The 20,643-nt window shown below is 39.7% G+C and overlaps 1 protein-coding gene across 3 annotated transcripts; it reads left to right on the top strand.

Annotated features, from left to right (window-relative positions):
• Positions 1 to 276: 276 nt before the first annotated feature.
• On the top strand, positions 277 to 18,399 carry LOC123957017 (rho GTPase-activating protein 15-like). Of its 3 annotated transcripts, none has more exons than XM_046029620.1 (16): positions 277 to 299; positions 2,154 to 2,219; positions 4,186 to 4,332; positions 4,498 to 4,596; positions 5,453 to 5,514; positions 5,669 to 5,756; positions 6,361 to 6,456; positions 6,865 to 6,963; positions 8,497 to 8,602; positions 8,965 to 9,084; positions 10,131 to 10,229; positions 11,898 to 11,975; positions 12,291 to 12,344; positions 13,174 to 13,308; positions 15,125 to 15,230; positions 17,177 to 18,399. In XM_046029620.1, exons 2-16 carry the CDS (start codon positions 2,211 to 2,213, stop codon positions 17,361 to 17,363), a joined length of 1,485 nt encoding a protein of 494 aa, XP_045885576.1. In that variant the 5' UTR covers positions 277 to 299; positions 2,154 to 2,210; the 3' UTR covers positions 17,364 to 18,399. The 3 variants fall into 3 exon arrangements, with proteins under 3 accessions (XP_045885576.1, XP_045885573.1, XP_045885575.1); XM_046029617.1 differs by lacking the exon at positions 277 to 299 and adding an exon at positions 1,064 to 1,422; XM_046029619.1 differs by lacking the exons at positions 277 to 299; positions 12,291 to 12,344 and adding an exon at positions 1,065 to 1,422.
• The last annotated feature ends 2,244 nt before the right edge of the window (positions 18,400 to 20,643 follow it).

The raw sequence follows: 20,643 nt of genomic DNA, 5'->3' as shown, positions 1-20,643 counted from the left end.
GACATTTTATAGACAAAACAACTAATAATCCATCAAGATTGTTAGTTGCAGCCCTAATTGACAGGTACAGTTACTTATTATTACTACTAACTTTGCCCATGTATTATTTGTATTATGTTTTTGTAATAAGCAGACCCAAAAGCAGACACAGAACACAACAGACCGACCGCAAGGTAAAAGTTAAAAGTCTTTATTTAAAACACAGATTGAATGAATCCAAAGCAGATGAGGTCGGTGTGAGCGAGGGGCAGGCAGGGGAGCAATGGCTGAGTCTGGAATCCGTGGAAATGTAGCAGCAGGTACTGGAGGTCTGGTTATGAATAGCAAGGCAGGAATCCTGGAACCCAAGAGAAACACAATGAGGTTTACTTTAAAGGAAGAATAACATGATAAACTACTAATTGGCCAAGCTTCTCTACCACTTGAGGATAGGAATAACCTGTCAGTGAGCTTCAGGAAGCCAGGAGTATTTGACCTGGATGGTTGATTGGCTGATTACTGCCAGGTGTGACGAGATCACGCCCACAGACACACACACATACGAAAGGGAGGGTAAACACAAGAGTAACACCCAGAGCCACAGCACTGGCTGTGACAACTTTAATGTATTGAATTATTTAAAACTGTTAATTATATAAAAGTGGATATTGTTATAATATATTTTCATACAAAACAGTGTGATCCTGGATTTGTTGTTTATTAGGCTGGGTTTCCTTTTTCCTGTAGTATTACTCATGTTTGCATTTGTACATTTCATTTCTACTATTATCCTTTACTTAGTCGTCTATTTTATGTCTCTGCTCCTGGCTCAACATGCTCTTGACCTCAGCAGGCGTTATTAAGGAGTTAATACTGATTCATATTGATGGGAGGCGTGTCTTGTGAAGAATAAATATACCAAAGATGAGCCTCACACCAATTTGTAATCAGATGTGTGTGCGTTAATTTTCCTCCTAAACGCAAATGTGTGGATATTTCTGCTCTTTTCTATCATCACAATTTCTATTTTTGTCAAATTAGCTGAGCTACTCCACAGTCTTTCCACCTACCAGGTACCAGTAATAGTAATCCAGCAATCCATTTTAAAGCAAAAAAAGTGGTATTATTCATTGTGATTAGTTTTATCTTTGGTAAATTTGGACACAGTATAAGATAAAGTTCTATTGTGTTTATTCTGAGCTGCTTTTCATGAGAGTGATTGTACCATCTGATAAAGGCAGCTTCCCTCTAGAATGGGGAAGTAGATGCATGCTGAGACAGGAGGGCGAGATGAATGGTTTTTACATTTTGACACTCAGGCGAAAAAGTGTCATGACATGAAATGGCTGAGAACTTAAACACGACACGAGGAAAAAAACTCTCAGAAACCAGAGTGAGCTGCATTGTATAACGGAGTGATCAGTGATCATGAGCGCCTATGCTGTGAGTTCATTTTAATTTCTTAAACCAATATTGTTTACTTAGTTGTGCTGATGGTTTCATTCTATGTCGTTATTGATGTGAAATATAGTTCACTTACGTGGCTTTTCATTGTCAGAAGTGTTGATACTGACTTTGTCTTTCTTTCAGCAAGCTGGTATGACTATTTATGGATGTTTGCGATTCAGTTCAGTAACTAAAAATCAGCATGCTTGAGTGAAACAAGTACTATTACAGTGTGTGTTTCACTCTTACTGAGCAACGGCAGCAACTGCCTCTTATTATCTTCAGTTAAATACGGGCACGTGTGTGTGTGTGTGTGTGTGTGTGCGTGTGCGCGCGCGTGTGTGTGTGCGTTTGTGTGTACCTCTGTGCTGTGGTGGCGAATCAAAGAACATTTTAGCAGGCAGGATGTAACGGGGGCAGAGGAGTACTTTCAGTGTTGGCGTGACCGTTAGCCCGGGCTTTGTGGCTGATCTTAACTGAACACATTTGTCAGCATCCTGTTTTACACGTTGGTCAAATTGCTGCCATTTTGGATTTTTGTGTAGTTTTTGCAATGAACTGACACTTAAAAAGTGAAACATGCTTTGATAATTTTTGCAGCTCAGTTATTCAGAAAATAGTATTGAATTTTGTTTTAAATTAAAAGGACATTTAAATAACATCTGCTCGTCTGTGTTTCCTGTCTTTGTTTTCCTCTCTCTCTCCATCTCTGTCTTCTTCCTCGCCAGCTGTCACCTGACTTTCTCTTTGAGAGCCACCAGAGGAATACCGACGGTGGCTGGCAGATGAAACAGGTAAAACACTACCTGCTGCATTCTTTCATCGCCAGAGGGCGTCTAATGCATTTCACCTTGACTTTCACCTTGTAAAAAACACCCGTCAAAGGGTAAAGTAGAAGCTAAGTGCCAGTTTTACATATTCTCCCTTCACAACAGGACGTAAAACGGGACGTCATACTATTCTGGTGGTGTAGTTTGTCACCTTGACTTTGTAAAATATGTTTCCACGTCAACCACCGGAACTGTACATAAATATCTATAGATTACTTGCCTATTCTTCTTTTAAAAGTGTTTAGCTGACAACTCTTTCCTTGTTATTGTTCACATGCTTGACTGGGGAGGTAAGGGTTTTTTCAGCGCTTGAAGGGCTTTTGATGGAGGGTATTTTCCTCATGAAAATCAATGAACTCGAGTCGTTAGATTTGCAAAAACTGCATCTCCACTGTACTATTGTAAAATACATTAAAGTAATGCCAGCTATGCTTTTTAGATTCTCGGAGATCAGCATTTATGCATATTAAGGTGGTGAAATAGCAACTCATGGTGTAAAAACAAAGGCTGTTACCCAAGCAGTTCTTACTGCAACATGTTGCATCACAGTGGGGTGTGGGTGCGCTTGGTTTAAAGCCGTTTCAAAGACCTCCTCTTAGCAAAGGAGCAGATTTGGCTCTTAGTGCTAATCCTTCTTGCATTAAAAGATGGCAAACATTAGGAGGGATATTTAGTCTGATTGTTGAAACTAGGTTACAGGGATTGGGAAAGGTACTTAATTATGGCTGTTTCTGCATGAAAGTTGTGTGAATTTGTGCATTTGTGTGTGATCATGCTTACTTATGTACATGTACATACGCTAGGTTGTAAGCATAAATGTTTTGCATGTAAAGAGCAGATGCATGGTCTCTGACTCGCCGTCTCTCGTCTCTGAAGGGACCGGCAGTCTGACCCAGTGTGTGAAGTGCTCATGCTGTATTGTCTGTCAGTGCAAATAAATTCAGAATTGATCTGACATTGATGGCAGAGGGTTTCACAATGGCTACCACTGTGACCTTAGGGAACTGAGGGCAGACAAACATAAGAAAACCTGGTTTCTTATCTTTGTCAAGTGCTGGTGCTGAAGAAGTGTGCTCAACTGTTGGTCTGTGTGAGGTGACATGTAGATTTCTGAGTAGAAATTGCAAGCCAGCATTGGGTGCCCAGACTGTGGGACTTTATAATCTAAACAAATTATGTTTAGATTAGACCTTTCATTTGTCCATCAGTCAGAAAAACAAATATATCATCTGTGAATAACAAAATACATCCACTGTAGCAAAAATAACCAAAAAGTCCACAAATATTTAGCAAAAGTTCCTCATCTTACTGTGGGTATAACATATTGTTAAATGTTGAAAGAGCACATGAGAATAAAAACAGCAATGAAGACAAATTACTGCTTGTGGTGTTAGTATATATGTGTGGTAATTCTTCACTGCACAAAATCTAAACCAAAAGTTTTGTACAAATAGAAGATGTTGATTGTGTTGCGAGTTTTGCATGCTTGTTAGTAAATTGATCTCAGTTGTTACCAACAGTATCTCAGTATAGGTACTGAAGAAGTTAGGGGAGAAACTGTATGTTTAATTTTTGTAAAAGGCCCTGACCTTTCTGTTGCTCCTTACTGTTGCTTGTTTGTGATTTTAATTGTTTGGGGATTTATGCTCATTGTACTGCTGCACTCATTCAAGGTTGCTCTAGGCGAGAGCATTAGCTAAAATCTAAAATATACAGTAAATATATTACAAAAACAGAGGTTCCTCTATAGAGTCAATAGAGTTATTCAGAAGAAAATAAACATACAGCTTTAAACAAGATCTACAGATGTAAAAATACAACAGGAGCATATTGCATTTATTAAATCAGTGATTGCCCTTTCCTATATTTGTCTGTTCTACCTTTCACCACTCGCCCAAATATTTGACCCTGACCTTTAACCCCTGTGAAGAGCATGCAGCGTGCCGCCTCTTCTGACACCCTCAGCACGATGGCGTTCAGCAGTGCCAATGCCCAGTTCCATAACTCTGGCCCCCTGCATGATGTCAAGCAGCAGCTCAGCTACTCCCAATCTATGATCCTGCCTGAGAACGGCAAGGTATTCACCTCCAGAGCACATACACACAGGGTCAAAAACGGTGTGTTCACAGACACGCAGAGAGAAAAAGTGCTGAAGGTCAACACATAACACTGGACACATGCACGTGTACATATGAACAGACAAATGAACACAGCCGATGATGCCCGCTTTCTTGTCTTTCAGCTGGTCCAGCAGTGCAAAGATTACTCCTGTAACATGACCAACATCGTCGTGGAGCCTCCGTCTCCCGAGAGCTCTCCGGACAGCGATGGTTGCACACCAGTGAGAAAACTGATTATTACTTTGGAAATAAAATTACCTCTACATGAGTATAATATTGATTTAATATTATATATAGACAGACAATGTGCACACACTACCTTCAAAAACATTTTGAGGAGCATTTGGTCACCTTTAACCCCTCACTCACCAGCCAACATTTTAATCCTGTATCTGTTCTTGGCAGTAATGCTCTCCCCAACATATAGTGGCAAAAAAACAAGGCAGTGGCCATAAAGCTCTGGTAACTCTTCTACTGACCTTGGAGGTTTTCTGAGGAAAAACAACATGGACAATTTGTTTTAAACATAGCATTAACATTTTCTGTGCATTTCTTTTTCATATACAAACTAACACAGATATTTATCCAGGATGGATGCATCTGAGTAACTGTATCTGGAGAAAGATGTTGCACTTGATTATTTGAGCTTGACTCAGCGTGGCTGTCTCTACCTATGCAAATAAAGTAAACTAAATAGAAATAGCTTTCCTTTTTTCTTTGTTCCTCACTGTCTTTATATACTGTACTCAAAACTTATAACTTCATAGTTAGTATTAATTCTATTCTCTTGCAGCTTAAACGGGGCCACACCGCAGTGGGAGACTTTAGAGCAACCCCCCTCCTGCTATTTTTTGAATGATGCAACAGTCAAGTTAAATGGGTTAGCTCAGGATGCAGTATATTACACAGAGGAAAACCCCTCTGCTGTACTTTTACTGTTAACATTTCAAGTTGTCCTCACATACTCTTATTACTCTTATTGCCCCCTCTGAGTTATAACAACAGTGTGACAGTATAAATATTAGTTCTTGAATACTGCAGATTTGAATGCACTAATCCCTTTTAATGTGTTCTCAGGAGTTGGAGAAAGCCGGCCTCCTGAACAAGACAAAGATCGCCGAGGGAGGTCGGAAACTGAGGTGAGTTGTCAACAGGCTGCTCCCATTAAAGACAAAAAAGTTAAATTACATTCAATCTGTACATTGCATTTGTATGAATATAGTGTTTGAATAAATGAAGGCAAGTATGATTTTCTGTTCTGAATCTTGTTTGACCCGTACACGTGTGTTGCAGGAAAAATTGGAGCCCTTCCTGGGTGGTGTTGGTCGGGAATAGTCTGGTTTTCTTCAAAGATCCTAAATCACAGACACCTTCCAGCTGGGTAAGAGCTCAGACAAACTCTGTGTGTAATTATTTTAATCCAGTTCATGTCTTTGCAGTAATATCAATTAGCTTTGTTTTCCAATAAAAGATTTTTTTAAACTGGGTGGAAAATCGTCAACATCATTATCATGTAGCTAAGTTCTTAATCCTCAGCCAACTCTCGTGAGTCATTTTGCAAGTTCAGGTGTCAGTTTTTCTGAATGGTGGACTTTCTCATATTAGAATTAAACATTGTGCAGTCATTTTTGAAGTTAGCTGACTGGTCCGTCACACAAAGATCAGTAGCTTTTAACAATCCACACAGCTGGATATTTCTGTCCACTATTTTGTATACATTTCTACATATTTTTTACTTTCTCTTCATGGGACCTTGCAGTGAAAGGTCATCAACACCAACCCTTCCGATCATAAAAAGGTCATATAAACCTGTTGCAGGTGTTGTGTGGGAAAGTGGTTGCCCACAAATACTGTGCAGAAAAAATACCCAAACTCTATTTTAGTAGCACATATGGGTCTATTCAGCCAACGAAGTGTTTAGAAAATAGGACAAAACATGATTTCTTACCTTTCTTACCTGTTTGTTTTTTTTATATTGAAAACAGAAACCAGGAAACAGTCGCCCTGAGAGCAGTGTGGATTTAAGAGGAGCACAGCTGCACTGGGCCAACGAGCTGTCCAGCAAGAAGAACGTCTTCAAAGTAAGAAAATCAGAAAACCTAATTAAAAGAACATCACACTATCAAAAGATCTTATTTGAAAATCCTCAAACTCTCATTCTTGACAAATTCAAGAAGCCACCACTACCCAAAAATTGTTGCTGTGTGTTGATGTACAGTGGTAACTGATAAGCAGTAAAATATAGAATCATATTTCTGTCAGCAAAAAGTCCTTATCAGTTTGGGAAGTGAGAGTGGGAAGCTTTTTTTCACCGGTCACTCAACAGTGACCCTCAGTGAGCAAGGGGAAGCAGAAAATGTACATTTTCCAGTGAACAATAACTGTGAGTGCAGTACTGCCTTTAAAATTAAATAATTTCTACCCTGATTGGGGAACTTTGGGGAAAGTTAATCATACATTGTTGTGGTTTAAAAATGTGTGCGTTGTAGCTGAGGACTGTGACAGGCAACGAGTTCCTGCTGCAGTCGGAGACAGACTCTCTGATCAAAGAGTGGTACAGCACCATACAGAACGTCATCGACAGGCTGGTGAGACACAAAACACACAACACACGTAGAGTTGTACTTTCAATGTGCCACTTCTCTTTTAGTGGTAAAATGCCCCTCACTATAAAAGCTTTATGTTCTCCACTGCCTTTTTTCGAAACACAGTTATCCACATCCCTGAACTCCTTCCTGTTTTTGTTTCTTTTTGTTGTTTTTATTTTCTTTTAGATTTAGTTTCTACCCTTTCATTGTGTCTATATAATCTATTTCACATGTAGTGTAATTTAAGCCTGATGTTAAGAACTCTGAATTCCCTTTCATGTGTATGAAACGTGCGATATATAAAACTGCTTGACAGGATAACTACTCAAGTTTAAAAAAAAAAAAGATTTATATAGCAAATATTAAAGGAGTTTGAATGTTGTATAGATGGAGACATTATAATTATTGACGGTAAAAGGCTTCATGTACCCATGGAAATTTGAAATACAGCTGCAGGGCCTGGTTTAGAAATGTTAAAGTTATAGAAAATAGATTTTTTTAAATTAAGGAAAATCCTAGCTTACACTTTTTTTTGTTTACTTGGTCGATTACTCAAGCTCACTCAACCTGGTGAATAATTCAAGTAGAGCCATACCGATAGATCAGCATGGCTGACATTATCAGACAATTATTTCATTAGAGGTATATCTGTATGGGGTCGATTACAGCCAGTAAGTATCAAAAAAATATTCAACAGAAATACAAAATCCAAAGAACAGTTGACATTACATAGTTAGTCCACTAAAGCTCACTGTTGACATTTTGTAATCTATGTTTTAGCTCAGTGTTTTGGTTTTCTTGTCTGTAAACTTATTGTCAGTCTCACCTCTCTCATCAACACCATTTCCAGCAGAAGGCAGCTATCTTAAGTTAAAAAAAAAAACTCTAAAAACCTACTGTACACCACCTGCCCAGGCCCAAACAGCAGACAGACTCAGTTAGCGACTAGCTGGTGAACACAATGGAACATTTAGCAGCTAGAGACAAGAGACAGATATTTCCCTCAGGAGTTGGTGGAGACTAAAACAGAGCTAAAAGAAGAGTGAATGTTTGATTTACATTCATCAGGTGGCCAAAACCACGACTCTCAATGAATGTTGTTCTGTAAGTGCTATATGTGTAAATAAGCAACTCTTCGCTAACATGTTTGCAATAACAACTTTCTATGTAATAAAATGTCAAAGCTGTGTTTACGGCCCCCAAGTGGCCAAAATTGATTTAAAAATTGTGGGTTTAAGAACCATTCTAAAGAGATTCTTGTCAAAAATGTTTCTTAATAAAATCAAATCAACCCATTTATTGTAATCAGATGTAGACATTTTAAACTCTCATTATAATCCACTCTCAGATAATCTCTAAATTAAAGCTTAATTTTGGTAGCCTGCGCAAATTACCTGCACTTGTTTTTGTCAGTGTGTAAATGCCTCAATAAATGCCAGTTTGAAAAGATGCTTTAAACGGTATGTGGTATAATGTTTGTATCTGATGCAGTTAATGCTAAATGAGCGCTATTTCACTCTGCCTGCCCTCCAGGACCGTGAAAACCCAATAGACAACGTCCTTCTGTACTCTCTGAGGCGAGCGGGCAGTGTGGAGATGCTGGACCACAGTGGAGACGAGGATGAGAGGAGAATGTCGTGTAAGTCATCGCTCCATTCCTTCCTTCACACGACCTTTCTCATGAAACCGTTCGCCCTCTACCTCAGTTTACTCACGTCCTCTTGCTCCATCATCATCACTCTTTTTCTCCAAACTTCCACACAGGCTTCTTACATCCCTCCATCCTCTCGTCCATTCTCTCCTCCATCCAGCCCACTTACATTTTCACGCGGCCCCCGTGGCAAATAATTCCCCCGTCAGTCCTGTCACACCTCCGCCGCCGCCCAGCCCTCCCGCTTTTCGTCCTCACCACCATCCCCTCTCATCTGCTCAGCTGCCCCGCAGCCGCACGCCCCGCACTGACCTCCTCCTCTTCCTCCTCCTCCTTTCCTCCCTCTGCAGTCCCTCGCTCGTCGTCCAACCTGGAAAACACAGAGAGGAAGAGAGTGAAGACCCGGCTGAAGAAGCTGATCCTAAAGAGACCTCCTCTGCAGACGCTGCAGGAGAAAGGGCTCATTAAAGGTGAGATTTCTTTTTGATGTCTTACACCATTTTTATTGCAAGCATCCTTCATACAGCAGTGTGCGGCGCAGTGGTGAATGATGGAGGTGGGTGTTCTTTTTTGCTGAGCTAGTAATATTACAAGACTGCACTTCTACAGCTAAAACTATCCGCAGAACTTTTTGTTGTGAAGTTAAAACATATTTTGCCATTAAACTAAGCTGCAGTTGTAATGACTGGCAGGAAATATCAGCATTTATCCTGCAGCAATGCAGTGCAAGAGAGAAGGAAGAGGGTAAAAAGTTAAAGAAACAAACATTAACTCTTTTACAACACTTGCCTTAAACATGTTCCTTTTTTGTCCATATTCTAAAAGTAAAAAATATTCCAAGCACCTTAGTTTAAGTCTTTATTTCTAGCATTTCTGCCTTTATTTTATAGTGAGGTGACATGCAGTGACCTCATCATTTTAATAAATAAATAATTATTTGGTTAGCATGGAACAGCTGCAGCTCCCTGAAGGCTTTGTCAGACTGCCAACTGTGTTTGTAAGCTCGTCCTCAGCCATTACAGGAGGCGGAACAGGGCATGTCATTATAACTGAAGAAGCCGTCCAGTTGAATGGAAGCATCCATAGATTTTTAACAAAATGATGAATCTGCAGATACTTTCACCGCGACTTTGGAAGTATGTTTGGAAATAGACTGATTGCAGTTTTCATTTTTTTAAATGATGTTTTCAAGGTCATCACAGTCTTTATTAGAGATAACACAGTATGATTAACAGGATAATGGTAGCACACTCTGGAGTAAAGGTGTATGATTTTTTTTCACCCTATAGTGTATGCAGCACAGTTACATTGCATCATCGAGGGTTAGTTCACGTCTCTGCTGGGAACATGGGGTTTTCTTCCACAGAGAACCGTAAATGTATCACTAGATTAACTTGAGCTTGTAGCTCTTACATCATGTCTTGGCACAGTTATCTGAGGGAAAAAAACATTCTGAACTGACATAATAAAAGTGTGTTTGCGTGTGTGTTTGTGTCCGTCTGTCATCGCCCTTCAGATCAGGTGTTTGGCTGTCGTCTGGAGATGCTCTGCGAGAGAGAGAAGAGCACCGTCCCTCGCTTCGTCAGACTTTGTACTGAGGCTGTGGAGAGGAGAGGTACAGTCGCTGCAGACACGCAGCCGGCTCCTGCTTATGTGATTCTCAATTTAAATGTGGACACATGAGAAAACAACCTCAATCTTGTTTGGAGCATCAGTCACTTGACAGCAGTTCTGCACCCCGCTGTTCAGCTCCGTGATAGAAATCACCCGACAAACATTTACTGAAAAATGTTTGTGATTGCCCGACTAAAACGCACAGAGAAGATGTCATGACAGCTGCCAGCCAGAGAGAGATCTAAATGAGAGAAAATGGAGTTGTTTGGAAACTGTTTAGAAACGATGCTTCTAATCAATATTTAATACACACAGCAACGGCTTTAAAAACCTGGTTTTGATGAATTAAATATTTCTAGGGAGAAGTTTCAGATTGAGACATTTATACTCAAGGCTGGGACAGACTGCAAACCCTTTAGGACAAAGCAGCTTCTGAAAAAATAGAAAGAAGAATTATTTTTTTAATCAAGGAAGGTTAAAATCAAGGGCAACTTGACTTGGTTGAAGATACTCAAAGATGTTTTGTCCCTCATCCAAGAGACTTCTTCATTTCTGACTGACTGTTAGGGAAACTCCGGTATTTAACCTCTGTGCGGTCGTTGTCCAGATGATTGATACCACTGGTTCGTTAGTGCTCCTGGATGTTGTAACAACAGGAGCACTAACAAACCAGTGGGATCGATCATCTTATCTCTTGGATGAGGGAGGAAACGTCTTCAAGGATAACTATGACCTGGATGACTGAGAACTTTCACCGACAATTATTTAGATTTTTCTCCTATTACCAGTATAGGGACTACTGTGTTAATAATATTGAGGTCCATGTTTCTCTTCCTGATTTTTCGCCCCTTTTTTTGCACTATTAAATGGTGTTTTGTTTAATGTTTTCACCTTATCTGAAGGATAATTGTTTCTTTAAAAATTACATTATCACATTGACTGATCATTTCAGCTCTTAGACAGATTATAAAGCCCTCGCCTACAGTTAAGAGGAACTTAGCTTGGCCAATTAAAATATTTGGGATGAACGCAATAACAAGGAAACAAAAGATAATCAACTAATAATCAAAATTCTGCTACAATCTAAAACTTTTGCCTGTAAGCTGCTGCAAAGTTACAGTTTTTTGTCCAAGTGAATGAATGCTGTACGTTTTCTAACAGTACCATGATACATTAGGTGTCTGTCAGTGGCTCCTTGTGACTTGTGACACTGTATTTTAAAACCAAAGCTCTGATAGGTTATTAATAATCAATGTATCATAAAAGTCTGACTTGTTCTAAAACTTCTGACATTGAAACCAGTGTGGAAAAAGCAGAAACTCAATGTCATAACAAAACCTTGTAGGCAATTTGTCAGATGACTTATGCTATAAAATATTAAGAGGAAGTTTAAAACTACTCATAGGTAGGTCATGTGAACATACAAAATGTAACGTCACTATGTGCTTTTGTTTTACTTTATTCATATGTTTTTATGCAACAAAACAAACCTTCTTGGCACACTAAATTATTGATGTGCAGAAAATACAAATCAATTATAAATCAGACTGAATGAATCATGACTGTTTTAACAGTTTTTTATCTTACATTCATAAATTCAAGTTTTAAATATTGGTAAATGTGTGGAGATCCCCCTGATCTAACCAGCTCTCTGGTGGTCTGTTTGCAGGACTGGAGACTGACGGTATCTACAGAGTGTCAGGGAACCTCGCAGTGATTCAGAAACTACGCTTCCTGGTGGATCACGGTGAGGATGAAGGGGAGGAGGAGGAAAAAACTGACACTTTAAATTTTGTCTTTGACAATGAATGAGAAGTTGGACTTCTCTGGCATTTCTCAGAAATCATTAAATTGTATCCCTTCCCCTTTTTGCAGTAAAGATAAATGCCATATGATGCTGTTCTGTTCACTCTGATGACACATCATGTTGTGTAACCACAACACACAAACACTCACTGTATACCTGCTTGCAGCCTGTGATTATCTCGTTCCCACTACATGACATCCTTTTGATAAAGTGGACGCTGAGGAAAACCCATTGAGTAACTTTTGGTTTTTGCAGAGCGAGCGGTGACTACTGACGGCCGTTACATGTTCCCAGCGGAGTTGGTACAAGGTAGATTCAGACTGACGAAGAAAACATCCACTTTCACGTTTTTGTTACTCAGCCTGCTTGTTCTGTGCATCATGTGTTGCATAATGTGATCACCTCAGTCAAAAATTCCCCCCGAAAACCCACCAACAGCCTGATACGCAGCGCCAAGCTGCAGCGCCGAGCAGTTTGGTGGTTGTGCCGTTTGCTTAATGTATGTGTGTCCCTTAGGCTTTTCTGCTTTAAGTTGTCTGATGTAATAACAGGCAGCAGATTGTACAGCGAGTTCTCACACAGTCCACGGCTGCCACCAAGTGGACGAAACGGAGAATCACCTGCTTTAATCCCACAGCAACGTCTCTCTGACTAATGTTTCTCATCATTAGATGCTTGTTTGTATTGTTGAAATATTGAGCTTCTTCATATTGAGGTCAAATTAAAGCTCCTTATTTTCTTCCATTTGGTTCTTATGATCCCGTGTGAGAAGCATTTGTCAGGCCTGGGTTGTAAGAAAATGTGTGCTTTACATGTGTTTGTGTGTGATTTAGAGTGTGTTTGTGCCTCTTTGTCTTCTCTTACTTTTTACACAGCATTTCTATCTCAGTCCTGCAGCTAAAGCCTTCATGTTATGCCTCAGCACTGATGTGAATTCAGACTCTACTCTGTTTATGTTGTTCACTAAATGATACTGTGACTGTAAATCCGCTTCTTTCTATCTTAATTCTCACTCATTGTCTGTCTCTTTTCACATTGCCTTGCCTTTCGTTCACTTCCTCTGACCCTGTCTGTCTGAATTTCTCTCTGTTCCCCTCACCACCCCACCCCTCCCTCCTCCACCCTCCCTGTCTCTTAGAGGAGAAGCTGAATTTGGATGACAGTGATTGGGAGGACATTCATGTCATCACAGGAGCTTTGAAACTTTTCTTCCGCGAGCTTCCCGAGCCCCTGGTGCCCTTTGGCTTCTTCACCGACATCGTGGAGACAGTCAGTGAGTGAGCAGCTTCAGCCTTAGGCTGTTTATTTTTTTTTTTGTATATGCACTCATAAAACTTATCTTTGATCAGTCTGAGATAGACATTTAAGCCCCTCTCTTTAGTTATCTTACCATGGCTCACAAAGTTTGTTTGAAATAAAAGATACATTTTTATTACAAAGCAAATAATCACCTTCATATTTGTGGAGAGACCTTATCATAAGATATAGTTTTCTTATAATATAATGGCATTTATTGCCATTTATTTGATTGTGTGTTGTAGAAAGCAGATAGGAAATGAGGGAAAAGAGATAGTATATATGGTATATGATACGCATAAAAAGTCCCTGTCCAGACTCAAACTGGGGATGTTGCATTTACATAATCAGCGTCTTAAACCTTGGGGCCACAAGATTTTCAAATCTCAAATCATTATTTTTTTGCTTTTATTTTGAATACTCACAACACTGCTGTGGTTTTAATGAGTCAAAACCCATCCTGGTTAGGGAGTTCACCCACCTGCTTAACTTGGGCACTTTCACACTTTGTCAAGCTGTGGCTGAGGTAATTTTCTTCATTATAGAACGTAGTTTGTTTACAGCGCTTTTCCCCACCTCTAGAAGCTGTTGCACAACACCATATATACATCTTGAAAGATATATGGACACAGTAAAATAAAATGTTGCGTCCCAAAAAGAAAATTGCATTAATTCCAAGGCAAGAGAAGACTAATTGCACACTGACAAAACTGCAATTTATTGAGCAGTATTGAATTAAAATGAAATGATGCTTTTACTGCAAAAAAAAAATCCTCACAATATAAAAACTTATAAACTTTCCACACGACTTCCATAATCCTCAACTTATATGCAAATATTATATTAGAATTATATTTGAATTAGGGCCCCTTTATTTAAAGGATAAGGCTGGCATTATTCTGTTTTTTTTTTTCAATAAATGCCATGAAAGGACCAAAACCAACAATCTGCTAGTTCATCTTTTACTACTTTACGACTTCCATACCCCGTCTGTGGCAGCCCAGTCAAACATAAACCATTAAACGGCTGCCACAAATATAGTTTGATTTTTTTAAATGCCAAAAATGTTCCTAAAAAAATGGGGCACAGTAGATTTAAGCAAGCAAAGGTTACTCAAAAAGAAAGTAGTGAATTTGTAGGTGGACTATTTCAGGATGAATTCACATGTGGAACTGACTCAAAATTGTGCCCATGTCCTCATCATAATGAAGGAACATGTCATGCAGTGCAGCAGTATGGCTCAATGATGTTTTTAATAGTCTTGAACAACAATGAAGATCCACTTCACTGAGGAATAAACCAAATCAGCCTTACATACACTTTTTAGTTGTTAACAGCAAAATAAAATAGAATATCATCAAACTTTTCCTTTAACTGTGTTCTTAATCATTTAATTTACATAAACTCCTGTGATACAGCAGCTTATCATATTATCTTTTACTTCTAAAACAGTAGATAATCTGGCATTTCAAAATAAATTACAGTCAGGAAGAAAACTTGAAAAAAATGAATAACAATTAGAAATACATTCTTGGTATGAACTCTGTTTCTTATCAATCTGAACTTTTTTTTATGTACAATGTGAGCCCGGGGACTAATCAACCGTTCATCAAACCACAGTGGTGATAGCTGATAATTGCATGCCGCTGTATCAGATTAGATAGTGGATGCTAATAGAGGACATGTGATATCAGTTTTTGGGTGTAAATCAAGTTTCCGACGCTAATGAAGTACATGAAATGGAATGCAAATCATGATATTTATTGTGATCTGACTCTCGCTCTGTGTTGCAGAGATGTCGGACTACATGGACAAAGTGGATCGTTTGAAGTGTCTGGTGCTTAACATGCCTCCTCCAAACCATGACACACTGCAGTTCATGTGCCGCCATCTCAAACGGTTAGAGGGCGGGAATAAAACCGCATACAGTACATCTCTGCTCATGTGTTTGTCTTCATGTCTGCTCATTTCCATTTGTCTGCCCTCTACATTCATTCATAACGCAAAATATTCCTTTGGGACATTTTCAGCAGGAAGGAATGAATCAGATGCCCTTGTAGGAAAATATAGTCTCAAAACTTTTCTTTTTTAAATCTGACCACAAGAGGGGGGTAGTTTCCTTGTTGTTCTCAGTCATTTTCTGTCAGGGATTCTTTGGCCTTGGCTCAAAGTATGCCAGTGCTGTACCAGGATCACACTGTTGTTAAGTTTGGGTCCCTGTGAAGATGAAAAGGCTGGAGGAAGATGAATGGTGTACAATGTTCTGCGAGCCAGTTCCTTTTACAGTACATAAAATTTGTGTTTTTTACCGCCTATGGTTTTTCCTTCCACTACAGGGGTTAGTGTTCGTGTTCTGAGGCCGATGTTTGTGCCAGGGTGTGGTGTGCCCCATGAATTTGTCAACTCTGTGTCTTTCTCTCATTTTCTCCCCGCTGTCATTCCTTTCCCCCCTCGTTCTGTTTCTCATTTATTATCTCCCTGCCCAATCTCCCCCGTCGCCTCCTCTCTTGCTCTCTTACTACCTTTGTTTCCTTACTTCCTCTACATTATCTTCCTTCTCTTCTTTGTATTGTCCCTTTCCTCTTCCTCCCTTTCCATCCCTTTATCCATTTTCCTCCCTCCCCCTCCCCCCTCTGCCTTCCCCCCCGCTCTCCTCCTTGCCTCAAAGGTCCCATGGGAGCCTTGTGGTTCGTCTGCTGGAAGGCATACCAACACCACCGCCGCCACCACTGGAACCTCTCTCTTTTTTCTCTCTTCGCCCTCTCCCTCCCTCCCTCGCTCCTTTTTTTCCTCTTCCCTCTCCTCTCTCACTCTCTTTTTTCCTCCTCTCTTTTTAATGTGGAAGTTTTGAGCAATTGCTGGCTGCTTCTGTGGCTTGGTGGGAATGGCATTTTTAGAAGAATGCCTCATGCTGTGGCTTAAGTCCATTCCTGAGTCCCCCCCAATCACACACAGACACACACACTCAAACACACCAACGTAGGAGGATACAGGCAGTGGATTGAGACACTTATGTGCATGAATATAGATTGTAAGATGCAGATACATGCACATGAACATGCATGCAAAAACAAGATGTCCCTGGTGACTGATTCTTTTAGTTACTAGTCTGTAAGAATTATAAAGAGTCACTTGCTGACCACCAAAGATTAATTCAAACAAGACTTGACGTCTACAGCCTTGCTCTGCATGATCTGTGAGGCTATACTTATTGAGCATTGAGCTAAATGTTAATGTCAGCATGCTAACATGCGCACATTGACAATGCTAATATGCCAATGTTTTGGAGGTTTAATATTTACCATGTTCAGCATCTTTGTTTAGCGAGTTAGCATCCTAACATTTGCTAATTAGCAATAAAAACAAAGTATAACTCAGACTGATGGGAATATCTTTAGTTTTGCAGGCATTTGATCACAAACCAAATTGCTGGAAAAATAACAATTTTGACCAGATGGTGGCGCTAGCTGAAAAGAAGATCAGTTTTTAAAAGTTATTAAAATTCATCCTGTGGGGGGAAATTATTGTTGCAACCAAATTTTATGGCAATCCATCCAAATGTCACGGTCATGGTGGTGCTTGAGGAACTGTGAAGGGATCACAAAATTCATTAGGATTCATCATCTGAAGACCATTAATGTATGTCCAAAATGTCATAGCCAACCATCAAATAGTTCCTTAGATGTTTCACTCTGGGCCAAAGTGGTGGCCTGACCGACAATCCCATCCCTAGAGCCATCCTGCTGGTGTGACTAAAAATTTAAATCCAATATCAATTCTTGTTGATATTTTAGATGATGTTAAACCTTTCTCTTCCTATCTCTGTCTGTCCTGTCTCTCTGCAGAGTGCTGGAATTCTCAGACACCAACCGAATGACCACCCAGAACATCGGTATCGTGTTTGGACCGACCCTGATGCGCCCGGAGCGGGACAATGGCAACATGGCGGTGAATATGATTTACCAGAACCAGGCGGTGGAGCTCATCCTCAGCGAATTTGACCAAATCTTTGGAACTAGAGGCCCCTCTTGAACTTTTCGGACAGAGGGGGTTCAGAAGGCTCCCCCAGACGAAAGCACAAGTAGTGCAGCGTTTGTCCTCTTTGCCTGTTGACTCATGTGGTGTAAAAATGGATTTCACATCAAAAGATAATTATGGGGTAAAAAGAACCAGGACAGAAAGCTGCTAATCATGACATCTGGCTTCCATATAAAGCCACGTTAAAACAATAATAGTAAAACAAACCAATTTTAGCTGCAGTACTTGTGTCTTTGACTGCAGATGTGGAGCCCAACCTCGGTGTTCTTTTCTCCCGGAACAGACACCTCTTTGTCACTTTTCCTTGATGTTTCAGACTTGATCGGGATAAATAAAAGCCATAAAAGTGATAAATCTCCTCCAGCTGGTCCAGCTAGCTGAGTATTAATCAGAAATTTATGAAAGAAGGATTTGTCTTAACGGAGCACTGAAAGCAAACTTAGCAGAACCATCTCACTGTGAAAACACATGCACCAGCACCTCTTGCAGCAAGGATGGACAGATTCCACCTGCAATGAACAGCATAGATATACTGTTAAAATATGCAAACAAGCAGGAAGCAAGCTGTTGTTGGGCGTGTGAATGTGCCCACATCTCCGCTGAACAGTGTTAAGATGAAGAGCTTCATAGGTTGAAGACTTCAAACAGGGTTCAACGGGGAACTCTTCAAAGATAAAAGCATGATTTCAGTGATGGGATGAATGAGCCACCAGGGCAGCAAATGTTCCTTTGTACCAAATAGTACTTTGTCATGTGTGGACCTTCTTCCCTTATTGTACAAATTTGGATCTGTCTTCTATTTTTATTAATGCAAACTCCTCAGATTAAGTTAAAAATATTAAATTGTAAATATGTGAAATACTGTCTTTGTCAACTAGTAGCACTTTGCATACAGTGTGTAACCTAAACATCATATATTAGCCAAATTCAAACTGATACATTTGCTTTGAAATGGACAGTGTCATTAATATATTGCTTTGACCTGATTGCTAACACCCCTGCAATAATTAAAAAAGAGTGAACAAACTGATTTGTTTTGTGATATTTGGTCATGATGTGTCTGTCAGGTTGTTTGTACTGAGCGATGGGTTGCGTGAGAGATAGTAGAAGTGTGTGGAGGTATGTGGGCCACAGAGACGAAGCGGGCGGAGGCATCCCCTGTGATTGGTGCAAATGCTGCTTTTAATAACAGAACAAAAGAGGAACTGGAAATGCATATGTTTAAAAAATGTGGATTTTCCCCAAAACCCTCTCACTCTGTGGCTTTGGTAATTTTATATTGTCTGTGGGTTTGGCAAAAGACAAAAAAGAGCAGAAAAGAGGCACGGGTGGGGGCTCATAGCTCAGAGATTTTGCAAAGTTTTATTAGATGTATTTATTCATTTTTATGTTCGTATTATTTCAAGTCCTGCGAGTGTGTGGGGAGGGACTAAAATGAGTTGTAGCTGATTGATGGAGAGTCATCTGAAATTTTGATCACTCTCTGCATTTCCAAGGTCGTCCTTATATTAAATTGACAGAAATATTTTTTACTTAAATAGACAACCACACTTGTTTATTTGATCCAAATGCATGTATGCACATAGTCATCACAGTTTTTGTCCCTCGGTCAGTGTTTTTTCTTTCTGCTCTTTTGACACCCATGTGTCCCAGAGTCTTACATTAAGTTGAATGTTTCCATTAATTATGTTATGCAGAGAAATATTATAACACCCTGAAAACTTCATTGAGTATTTCATAAAGTATTTTACTGTATGTTTTGTTCTCTCTCCAAATTCTGAAATTGAAGGGATTTTTCTGTCAATAAAAACCAAGTGGTTTTAAACTGCTGTAGACTCTTGCTCTGTGATGTGTTTTATTTCACTTGGTGTGATGGTGCTAATGACTGCCTAAAATAGAATCAGTCCATCAGAGACACAATCAAACAGCCCTCCCTCTTAATCAGCAGTGCGTTGGCAGTGAAATTCAAACGCTATTACTTCATCTTTTAATGCTGCTGTTTTTTCTTTCTTCAGTTTCTTTTCTTTCTTTCTTTTTTGTTTGACTTGGCACTCTGAATATTCCTTAATACATTTAAAACAATGCAAAATATCATTGTGCTTCTGTATAAAAAGTATTATAGTCAAATGTGCAGCCATTACTTCAAATGTGGAACAAAGAGCAGAAGTGCTTTTGGATTTTTGGTGTACGGATTGATGAAATGTAACAGCCTGACATTAGCTCAAAACCATTTTGCATCTGTAGGTAGTTATTTTGTTTGCTGCAACACTACAGAAAAATGTTTTTGAGTATGAATAAGTATTTATTAAAAAAATCTGGAAGTAAGACAATGAGAAGGTTGTGAAATGTTTTCATCTGTTACATGTTTTTCATCCAAGAAACTCTCAAAACTGATTTAGTTTTCAAAGTCCAAAATTTAAATGAACCACTTTAGAAAGTGTATTTTATAGTAATTTGCTTGCCAGCTCCATGTTAATGCATCTGTATGGTTTATTCTCGAAGGAAGAGCTACAACCACGACATATGACAAACAACTGCCCTTTTTGTTACTGTATAGGACGCCTTGGTCTTTTGTTAAGTTGTTCACAATTCGTTTCGTTGGAGAAGAGAAGAGGACAGAGATGTTTGTCTATGGAGAATTACTCTCAAACTGGGTGGGAATTAGACACTGAAAGACCACTTCTGCAGTATAATGACTAACAAAGGTGCCTTGACCTTGTTGCTCTGGTTGAAGAACGAAATACCTCTGTAGCTGTGTTCATTCTTTATAGACAGGCCTGCTTGCTCTGTTGCACTGTTGGTAGCGGGAAATCGAAACTTAAATATGCTCAACACCCAAACTTACAACCTGTTGCTCATGGATGGGACTTGCAGCATGTTGCAAGTGATGCTGGTGCTGAGGTTGCTGTCAGACTGGGGTGATTTTTCTTACACCACAAATGTAAGTCAAGGCAGGTGTCAATTAAATGTCATCTTACTCACTGTCGAGCTCCCAAAACTCTCAGAGCGATCAGAAAAACACAACATCACAAAATGTTGGTGCCACTGTTGACTAAATGCTGCTGATGCATGGCACCCCAAAGTATCCAACCTATGTCAACCATCCTGCTTTGTTAATATTACGGCCAATTGTTTACTCAACCTACTGTTAATCTAAAGCTCACTATATCAAATACCAGAAGAGCTGCTCAGCCCTTGCCTGCCACCGCCACATACACTGGTTCACAGGCACAAAGCAGCCACCTCTGATGAATCATCATGCAAACAGGCAGAG

Source organism: Micropterus dolomieu, linkage group LG18 (assembly GCF_021292245.1).
Source record: "Micropterus dolomieu isolate WLL.071019.BEF.003 ecotype Adirondacks linkage group LG18, ASM2129224v1, whole genome shotgun sequence".
In the NCBI taxonomy this organism is placed as follows: Eukaryota; Metazoa; Chordata; class Actinopteri; order Centrarchiformes; family Centrarchidae; genus Micropterus; species Micropterus dolomieu.
Note: the sequence above shows the minus strand (reverse complement) of the source record. Positions and strands in the feature narration are given on the sequence as shown.

Excerpts from the sequence above, each read along its gene's own strand:
- LOC123957017 (XM_046029617.1), top strand. Across the intron at positions 6,457-6,864 it reads GCAAGAAGAACGTCTTCAAA|CTGAGGACTGTGACAGGCAA; the intron begins GTAAGAAAATCA and ends TGTGCGTTGTAG. Across the intron at positions 13,309-15,124 it reads CGACATCGTGGAGACAGTCA|AGATGTCGGACTACATGGAC; the intron begins GTGAGTGAGCAG and ends TCTGTGTTGCAG.